Source organism: Thalassophryne amazonica, chromosome 4 (assembly GCF_902500255.1).
Source record: "Thalassophryne amazonica chromosome 4, fThaAma1.1, whole genome shotgun sequence".
Taxonomy (NCBI): domain Eukaryota; kingdom Metazoa; phylum Chordata; class Actinopteri; order Batrachoidiformes; family Batrachoididae; genus Thalassophryne; species Thalassophryne amazonica.
In genome coordinates this window covers 142,286,579-142,297,866 of record NC_047106.1, presented here as the reverse complement: position 1 = coordinate 142,297,866, position 11,288 = coordinate 142,286,579, and the positions used below count along the sequence as shown (strand labels likewise).

Below are 11,288 nucleotides of genomic sequence, written 5' to 3'. Positions count from 1 at the left end.
TAAGGACATCCCAACAACATAATGTCAAGTTGTCATGACAAAGACATTTTCTGGTATGTCACTTGATTAATGTCAAGTTGTAATAATAGGAACATGCCAAACAAATGTAATGTCAAGTTGTCATAATAAGGACATTCCAAACAAATTTAATGTCAAGTTGTCATAACAAGGACATTTTCTGGTAATGTCACTTTGATTAATGTCAAGTTGTCATGATAAGAACATCCCAAACAAATTTAATGTCAAGTTGTCATGTCAAAGACATTTTCTGGCAGTGTCACTTTGATTAATGTCAAGTTGTCATAATAAGGACATTCCAAACAAATTTAATGTCAAGTTGTCATGACAAAGACATTTTCTGGTAATGTCACTTTGATTAATGTCAAGTTGTCATGATAAGAACATCCCAAACAAATTAATGTCAAGTTGTCAAGTCAAGACATTTTCTGGCAGTGTCACTTTGATTAATGTCAAGTTGTCATAATAAGGACATTCCAAACAAATTTAATGTCAAGTTGTCATAATAAGGACATCCCAAACAAATTTAATGTCAAGTTGTCATGTCAAAGACATTTTCTGGCAGTGTCACTTTGATTAATGTCAAGTTGTCATAATAAGGACATTCCAAACAAATTTAATGTCAAATTGTCATAATAAGGACATCCCAAACAAATTTAATGTCAAATTGTCATAATAAGAACATCCCAAACAAATTTAATGTCAAGTTGTCATGTCAAAGACATTTTCTGGCAGTGTCACTTTGATTAATGTCAAGTTGTCATAATAAGGACATTCCAAACAAATTTAATGTCAAGTTGTCATAATAAGGACATCCCAAACAAATTTAATGTTAAGTTGTCATAATAAGGACATGCCAAACAAATTTAATGTCAAGTTGTCATAATAAGGACATCCCAAACAAATTTAATGTTAAGTTGTCATAATAAGGACATCCCAAACAAATTTAATGTCAAGTTGTCATAATAAGGACATCCCAAACAAATTTAATGTTAAGTTGTCATAATAAGGACATGCCAAACAAATTTAATGTCAAGTTGTCATAATAAGGACATCCCAAACAAATTTAATGTTAAGTTGTCATAATAAGGACATCCCAAACACATTTAATGTCAAGTTGTCATAATAAGGACATCCCAAACAAATTTAATGTTAAGTTGTCATAATAAGGACATCCCAAACAAATTTAATGTCAAGTTGTCATAATAAGGACATCCCAAACACATTTAATGTCAAGTTGTCATAATAAGGACATCCCAAACAAAATTAATGTCAAGTTGTCATAATAAGGACATCCCAAACAAATGTAATGTTAAGTTGTCATAATAAGGACATCCCAAACACATTTAATGTCAAGTTGTCATAATAAGGACATCCCAAACAAAATTAATGTCAAGTTGTCATAATAAGGACGTCCCAAACCAATTTAATGTCAAGTTGTCATAATAAGGACATCCCAAACACATTTAATGTCAAGTTGTCATAATAAGGACATCCCAAACAAAATTAATGTCAAGTTGTCATAATAAGGACGTCCCAAACCAATTTAATGTCAAGTTGTCATAATAAGGACATGCCAAACAAATTTAATGTCAAGTTGTCATAATAAGGACATCCCAAACAAATTTAATGTCAAGTTGTCATAAGAAGGACATCCCAAACAAACTTAATGTCAAGTTGTCATGACAAAGACATTTTCTGGTAATGTCACTTTGATTAATGTCAAGTTGTCATGATAAGAACATCCCAAACAAATTTAATGTCAAGTTCTCATGTCAAAGACATTTTCTGGCAGTGTCACTTTGATTAATGTCAAGTTGTCATAATAAGGACATCCCAAACAAATTTAATGTCAAGTTGTCATAATAAGGACATCCCAAACAAATTTAATGTCAAGTTGTCACGTCGAAGACATTTTTTGGTAATGTCACTTTGATTAATGTCAAGTTGTCATAATAAGGACATTCCAAACAAATTTAATGTCAAATTGTCATAATAAGGACATCCCAAACAAATTTAATGTCAAGTTGTCATAATAAGGACATTCCAAACAAATTTAATGTCAAGTTGTCACGTCGAACACATTTTTGGTAATGTCACTTTGATTAATGTCAAGTTGTCATAATAAGGACATTCCAAACAAATTTAATGTCAAATTGTCATAATAAGGACATCCCAAACAAATTTAATGTCAAGTTGTCATAATAAGGACATCCCAAACAAATTTAATGTCAAGTTGTCATAATAAGGACATTCCAAACAAATTTAATGTCAAGTTGTCATAACAAGGACATTTTCTGGTAATGTCACTTTGATTAATGTCAAGTTGTCATGATAAGAACATCCCAAACAAATTTAATGTCAAGTTGTCATGTCAAAGACATTTTCTGGCAGTGTCACTTTGATTAATGTCAAGTTGTCATAATAAGGACATCCCAAACAAATTTAATGTCAAGTTGTCATGACAAAGACATTTTCTGGTAATGTCACTTTGATTAATGTCAAGTTGTCATGATAAGAACATCCCAAACAAATTTAATGTCAAGTTGTCATGTCAAAGACATTTTCTGGCAGTGTCACTTTGATTAATGTCAAGTTGTAATAATAAGGACATCCCAAACAAATTTAATGTCAAGTTGTCATGACAAAGACATTTTCTGGTAATGTCACTTTGATTAATGTCAAGTTGTCATAATAAGGACATCCCAAACAAATTTAATGTCAAGTTGTCATGACAAAGACATTTTCTGGTAATGTCACTTTGATTAATGTCAAGTTGTAATAATAAGGACATGCCAAACAAATGTAATGTCAAGTTGTCATAATAAGGACATTCCAAACAAATTTAATGTCAAGTTGTCATAACAAGGACATTTTCTGGTAATGTCACTTTGATTAATGTCAAGTTGTCATGATAAGGACATCCCAAACAAATTTAATGTCAAGTTCTCATGACAAAGACATTTTCTGGTAATGTCACTTTGATTAATGTCAAGTTGTAATAATAAGGACATTCCAAACAAATTTAATGTCAAGTTGTCATAACAAGGACATTTTCTGGTAATGTCACTTTGATTAATGTCAAGTTGTCATGATAAGAACATCCCAAACAAATTTAATGTCAAGTTGTCATGTCAAAGACATTTTCTGGCAGTGTCACTTTGATTAATGTCAAGTTGTCATAATAAGGACATTCCAAACAAATTTAATGTCAAGTTGTCATGACAAAGACATTTTCTGGTAATGTCACTTTGATTAATGTCAAGTTGTCATGATAAGAACATCCCAAACAAATTTAATGTCAAGTTGTCATGTCAAAGACATTTTCTGGCAGTGTCACTTTGATTAATGTCAAGTTGTCATAATAAGGACATTCCAAACAAATTTAATGTCAAGTTGTCATAATAAGGACATCCCAAACAAATTTAATGTCAAGTTGTCATAATAAGGACATCCCAAACAAATTTAATGTCAAATTGTCATAATAAGGACATCCCAAACAAATTTAATGTCAAATTGTCATAATAAGAACATCCCAAACAAATTTAATGTCAAGTTGTCATGTCAAAGACATTTTCTGGCAGTGTCACTTTGATTAATGTCAAGTTGTCATAATAAGGACATTCCAAACAAATTTAATGTCAAATTGTCATAATAAGGACATCCCAAACACATTTAATGTCAAATTGTCATAATAAGAACATCCCAAACAAATTTAATGTCAAGTTGTCATGTCAAAGACATTTTCTGGCAGTGTCACTTTGATTAATGTCAAGTTGTCATAATAAGGACATTCCAAACAAATTTAATGTCAAATTGTCATAATAAGGACATCCCAAACAAATTTAATGTCAAATTGTCATAATAAGGACATTCCAAACAAATTTAATGTCAAGTTGTCATAACAAGGACATTTTCTGGTAATGTCACTTTGATTAATGTCAAGTTGTCATGATAAGAACATCCCAAACAAATTTAATGTCAAGTTGTCATGTCAAAGACATTTTCTGGCAGTGTCACTTTGATTAATGTCAAGTTGTCATAATAAGGACATCCCAAACAAATTTAATGTCAAGTTGTCATGTCAAAGACATTTTCTGGCAGTGTCACTTTGATTAATGTCAAGTTGTAATAATAAGGACATCCCAAACAAATTTAATGTCAAGTTGTCATGACAAAGACATTTTCTGGTAATGTCACTTTGATTAATGTCAAGTTGTAATAATAAGGACATCCCAAACAAATTTAATGTCAAGTTGTCATGACAAAGACATTTTCTGGTAATGTCACTTTGATTAATGTCAAGTTGTCATAATAAGGACATCCCAATCAAATTTAATGTCAAGTTGTCATGACAAAGACATTTTCTGGTAATGTCACTTTGATTAATGTCAAGTTGTAATAATAAGGACATGCCAAACAAATGTAATGTCAAGTTGTCATAATAAGGACATTCCAAACAAATTTAATGTCAAGTTGTCATAACAAGGACATTTTCTGGTAATGTCACTTTGATTAATGTCAAGTTGTCATGATAAGAACATCCCAAACAAATTTAATGTCAAGTTGTCATGTCAAAGACATTTTCTGGCAGTGTCACTTTGATTAATGTCAAGTTGTCATAATAAGGACATTCCAAACAAATTTAATGTCAAGTTGTCATAATAAGGACATCCCAAACAAATTTAATGTCAAGTTGTCATAATAAGGACATCCCAAACAAATTTAATGTCAAGTTGTCATGTCAAAGACATTTTCTGGCAGTGTCACTTTGATTAATGTCAAGTTGTCATAATAAGGACATCCCAAACAAATTTAATGTCAAGTTGTCATGACAAAGACATTTTCTGGTAATGTCACTTTGATTAATGTCAAGTTGTCATGATAAGAACATCCCAAACAAATTTAATGTCAAGTTGTCATGTCAAAGACATTTTCTGGCAGTGTCACTTTGATTAATGTCAAGTTGTAATAATAAGGACATCCCAAACAAATTTAATGTCAAGTTGTCATGACAAAGACATTTTCTGGTAATGTCACTTTGATTAATGTCAAGTTGTCATAATAAGGACATCCCAAACAAATTTAATGTCAAGTTGTCATGACAAAGACATTTTCTGGTAATGTCACTTTGATTAATGTCAAGTTGTAATAATAAGGACATGCCAAACAAATGTAATGTCAAGTTGTCATAATAAGGACATTCCAAACAAATTTAATGTCAAGTTGTCATAACAAGGACATTTTCTGGTAATGTCACTTTGATTAATGTCAAGTTGTCATGATAAGGACATCCCAAACAAATTTAATGTCAAGTTCTCATGACAAAGACATTTTCTGGTAATGTCACTTTGATTAATGTCAAGTTGTAATAATAAAGACATTCCAAACAAATTTAATGTCAAGTTGTCATAACAAGGACATTTTCTGGTAATGTCACTTTGATTAATGTCAAGTTGTCATGATAAGAACATCCCAAACAAATTTAATGTCAAGTTGTCATGTCAAAGACATTTTCTGGCAGTGTCACTTTGATTAATGTCAAGTTGTCATAATAAGGACATTCCAAACAAATTTAATGTCAAGTTGTCATGACAAAGACATTTTCTGGTAATGTCACTTTGATTAATGTCAAGTTGTCATGATAAGAACATCCCAAACAAATTTAATGTCAAGTTGTCATGTCAAAGACATTTTCTGGCAGTGTCACTTTGATTAATGTCAAGTTGTCATAATAAGGACATTCCAAACAAATTTAATGTCAAGTTGTCATAATAAGGACATCCCAAACAAATTTAATGTCAAATTGTCATAATAAGGACATCCCAAACAAATTTAATGTCAAATTGTCATAATAAGAACATCCCAAACAAATTTAATGTCAAGTTGTCATGTCAAAGACATTTTCTGGCAGTGTCACTTTGATTAATGTCAAGTTGTCATAATAAGGACATTCCAAACAAATTTAATGTCAAATTGTCATAATAAGGACATCCCAAACAATTTAATGTCAAATTGTCATAATAAGAACATCCCAAACAAATTTAATGTCAGTTGTCATGTCAAAGACATTTTCTGGCAGTGTCACTTTGATTAATGTCAAGTTGTCATAATAAGGACATTCCAAACAAATTTAATGTCAAATTGTCATAATAAGGACATCCCAAACAAATTTAATGTCAAGTTGTCATAATAAGGACATTCCAAACAAATTTAATGTCAAGTTGTCATAACAAGGACATTTTCTGGTAATGTCACTTTGATTAATGTCAAGTTGTCATGATAAGAACATCCCAAACAAATTCAATGTCAAGTTGTCATGTCAAAGACATTTTCTGGCAGTGTCACTTTGATTAATGTCAAGTTGTCATAATAAGGACATCCCAAACAAATTTAATGTCAAGTTGTCATGTCAAAGACATTTTCTGGCAGTGTCACTTTGATTAATGTCAAGTTGTCATAATAAGGACATTCCAAACAAATTTAATGTCAAGTTGTCACGTCGAAGACATTTTCTGGTAATGTCACTTTGATTAATGTCAAGTTGTCATAATAAGGACATCCCAAACAAATTTAATGTCAAGTTGTCATGACAAGACATTTTCTGGTAATGTCACTTTGATTAATGTCAAGTTGTAATAATAAGGACATCCCAAACAAATTTAATGTCAAGTTGTCATGACAAAGACATTTTCTGGTAATGTCACTTTGATTAATGTCAAGTTGTCATAATAAGGACATCCCAATCAAATTTAATGTCAAGTTGTCATGACAAAGACATTTTCTGGTAATGTCACTTTGATTAATGTCAAGTTGTAATAATAAGGACATGCCAAACAAATGTAATGTCAAGTTGTCATAATAAGGACATTCCAAACAAATTTAATGTCAAGTTGTCATAACAAGGACATTTTCTGGTAATGTCACTTTGATTAATGTCAAGTTGTCATGATAAGAACATCCCAAACAAATTTAATGTCAAGTTGTCATGTCAAAGACATTTTCTGGCAGTGTCACTTTGATTAATGTCAAGTTGTCATAATAAGGACATTCCAAACAAATTTAATGTCAAGTTGTCATAATAAGGACATCCCAAACAAATTTAATGTCAAGTTGTCATAATAAGGACATCCCAAACAAATTTAATGTCAAGTTGTCATGTCAAAGACATTTTCTGGCAGTGTCACTTTGATTAATGTCAAGTTGTCATAATAAGGACATTCCAAACAAATTTAATGTCAAATTGTCATAATAAGGACATCCCAAACAAATTTAATGTCAAATTGTCATAATAAGAACATCCCAAACAAATTTAATGTCAAGTTGTCACGTCGAAGACATTTTTTGGTAATGTCACTTTGATTAATGTCAAGTTGTCATAATAAGGACATTCCAAACAAATTTAATGTCAAATTGTCATAACAAGGACATTCCAAACAAATTTAATGTCAAGTTGTCACGTCGAAGACATTTTTTGGTAATGTCACTTTGATTAATGTCAAGTTGTCATAATAAGGACATTCCAAACAAATTTAATGTCAAGTTGTCATAACAAGGACATTTTCTGGTAATGTCACTTTGATTAATGTCAAGTTGTCATGATAAGAACATCCCAAACAAATTTAATGTCAAGTTGTCATGTCAAAGACATTTTCTGGCAGTGTCACTTTGATTAATGTCAAGTTGTCATGACAAAGACATTTTCTGGTAATGTCACTTTGATTAATGTCAAGTTGTCATGATAAGAACATCCCAAACAAATTTAATGTCAAGTTGTCATGACAAAGACATTTTCTGGTAATGTCACTTTGATTAATGTCAAGTTGTCATAATAAGGACATCCCAAACAAATTTAATGTCAAGTTGTCATAACAAGGACATTTTCTGGTAATGTCACTTTGATTAATGTCAAGTTGTCATAATAAGGACATGCCAAACAAATGTAATGTCAAGTTGTCATAATAAGGACATCCCAAACAAATTTAATGTCAAGTTGTCATAACAAGGACATTTTCTGGTAATGTCACTTTGATTAATGTCAAGTTGTCATAATAAGGACATGCCAAACAAATGTAATGTCAAGTTGTCATAATAAGGACATCCCAAACAAATTTAATGTCAAGTTGTCATAACAAGGACATTTTCTGGTAATGTCACTTTGATTAATGTCAAGTTGTAATAATAAGGACATTCCAAACAAATTTAATGTCAAGTTCTCAAGACAAAGACATTTTCTGGCAGTGTCACTTTGATTAATGTCAAGTTGTCATAATTCAATCCAGTCCAATACAATCCACTCCACAGAACAGAGGGGGCGTGGCCTCTGAGCGGGTGACTGTGTTTGCTTTATCTCTGTGACCTTGGCAAACTGGGATTACATTACATTAAATGGGATTACTCACCACCTGATGCCTCTGTGTGGTCTTGAAGAAGTTCTCTCTGTCCTCGCTGCCCAGGAACCTGTAGAGGAACAAATACTGACATCACATGGCTCAGAGGAACAGAGAACCAAATACTCAGTGGATCTTTAAATTCCAAAGAACAAATCTTCCCACATACCAGCAGGTCCACAAGTATTTGGACACTTTTGGTAAAGTTGCTTCTGTCGCCATCCATAGTGGAGCTCAAATGAAATCATCCAGATGTTCTTTCGCTGTCAACATCCACCTTTTTTAAAGCTCAAACGTATTTGGACAACAAAATATTCTTGTTGATACAAATCATCACTTTTACAGCCTTTTTTGGAATGCTAACAGGATAATCCAGTCAAAATGAACCCATCGGCCTGGACATCTCTGCTGTCAAACCCATTTTTTGCAACTTTTTTGGTTTTCTATTATTTTTATTCCTGGAATTGCACTGGTCAGAAACTCACATTTTTGTAAGATGCTATGGGGTTTAACTGAAGCTGATCTTTTGTTTACTGACTGTGTTACTGGGCTTGACCGTTTGGAGATGTCCATCCATCCATCCATCCATCTATTTTCTTCTGCTTTATCCGGAGTCGGGTCGCGGGGGCAGCAGCTCAAGCAAAGCCGCCCAGACCTCCCGATCCACACACACCTCCTCCAGCTCCTCCGGGGGAACCCCAAGGCGTTCCCAAGCCAGCCAAGAGATGTAGTCCCTCCAGCGTGTCCTGGGTCTTCCCCGGGGCCTCCTCCCAGTGGGACGTGCCCGGAACACCTCTCCAGCAAGGCGTCCAGGGGGCATCCGGAAAAGATGCCTGAGCCACCTCAACTGACTCCTTTCGACGTGGAGGAGCAGCGGCTCAACTCCGAGCTCCTCCCGAGTGACCGAGCTCCTCACCCTATCTCTAAGGGAGCGCCCAGCCACCCTGCGGAGGAAACTCATCTCGGCCGCTTGTACTCGGGATCTCGTTCTTTCGGTCATGAGCCAAATCTCATGACCATAGGTGAGGATCGGAACGTAGATCAATCGGTAAATCGAGAGCTTTGCCCCCCTACTCAGCTCTCTCTTCACCACGACGGTCCAATACAGCGACCGCATCACTGCAGATGCTGCACCGATCCGTCTATCGATCTCACGCTCCATCCGTCCCTCACTCGTGAACAAGACCCCGAGATACTTAAACTCCTCCACTTGAGGCAAGGACACTCCACCGACCTGAAGAGGGCAAAGCACCTTTTTCCGGTCGAGAACCATTTCCTCCTTTGGAGATGTCCTGACTGGATTTTCCACCCGACGACACCTAGAGAACCTGCCCCTCCCGTACTCAACACCATATATTCTTTTACTGAGTCAGAGTTTGAGACCCCTGATTCATTCAGCAGCACCTCATTCACAGCAGCTGGGTTTCCATCACAGATTTGCACAAACGTTAATCAGTGTTTTCAGAATGTCAACAAAGCACGACAGTGAAATGATGGAGTTTCCATGGACTGACGGGATGCCGCCGAAAACGACGTCCCACTAAATATTCGCCATTTTGCTCATTTTTAAAAAAAATATGATTTCTCAGTTATGGCACTGAAGACGTTCACACACACACCGTGTCACAGATTTCAGAATGTCATGTGACTCTTTTTGTACGTCATGTGGCCGACAATCGCAGGAAAAGTGTCTTTTCAAAATGCAGCTGTTTGAAATTGTCTGAAAAACCATGTCATGCAAGCTGAACAACAAAAAAAAAAAAAATCAATATTTGGGTGTTTGTCTTTCAAAATCTAAATGTTTTAATGAAGCATATTTATAATTTACTACTTCACGTTTTGCAGTTTGGAGGGTAAAAGAAACCTGACTCCTGATTATTGAATTCTTGTGTTTTTCACAACTCTGTGACACCAGAATAAAAACCTGAACCTTTGATTTTCCCAGGTTTTCTATTAAAGGAACAGTTTTTACACGTCACTTCTTACACTTCTGACTTGGCGTCGTGCACGGACACAGCAACTCTGAGCTCTTCAGTGTGGTTTTGATTTGTGTGTTTTTCTATGCACTTTTTGTCAGTTGTGTCTGACCTTTGCTACACAAAGCATGTTCACAACAGCCAGCTTTCATCAGGAACACAATATCCCTGGGGACAAATTGAGACCAGCGGGTTCCCCGGGGACTATTATCAGGGGGACTGCAGAGCGAACCAACGTGCTAGGCTAAGGAAGCAACCACTGAAACCACCAAGCATATTCCTCACAAACACCAGGTCCATCACACACAAAGTCAATGAGCTGGATTTATTGATCACTGCAAATAGATCAGATCAGGAGTGGTGTGTGTCCGTTATTATAGAGACATGGCGACACCTGACGCTGCTGTGCAGAGAGCTACAAATGTATCCAGAAATTTTTCACAGTGCTTCACTTTTTCCACAGTTATTTAACAGCCTTATTTTATACATAGACAGGTGTGTGTCTTTCCAAATCATGTCCAATCAATCAAAGGACCCCAGGTGGACTCCACTTAAGCTGAATAATCATCTCAAGGATGATCAGTGGAAACAGGAGGCACCTGAGCTCAAATTTGAGCCTCATGGCAAAGGCTGATGTACATGTGATTTATTAGTTTCTTTTTTATTTTTAAGAAATTTGCAAAAATCAAAATAATAATAAAAAAATTATTCACATTGTCATTATGGGGTGTTGTGAGCAGAATTTTGAGGAAAAAATGAATTTAGTCCATTTTGGAATAAGGCTGTAGCATAACAAAAAGTGGAAAAACTGAAGTGCTGTGAATACTTTGCAGATGCACTGTAACCGCACGTCACACTGTCAGGAACAGTGATGCCGGTCTAATCTGACCACTTTTTTAGTAAT

The 11,288-nt window shown here is 34.6% G+C and overlaps 1 protein-coding gene across 1 annotated transcript in view; it reads right to left on the bottom strand.

Annotated features, from left to right (window-relative positions):
• ano7 (anoctamin 7) overlaps positions 1 to 11,288 on the bottom strand; it is a 255,141-nt gene that overhangs the window by 149,882 nt on the left and 93,971 nt on the right. The window contains exon 7 of the mRNA XM_034168698.1: positions 8,421 to 8,478. Coding sequence (XP_034024589.1) covers positions 8,421 to 8,478 — 58 coding nt within the window. The remainder of the gene's footprint in view (positions 1 to 8,420; positions 8,479 to 11,288) is intronic.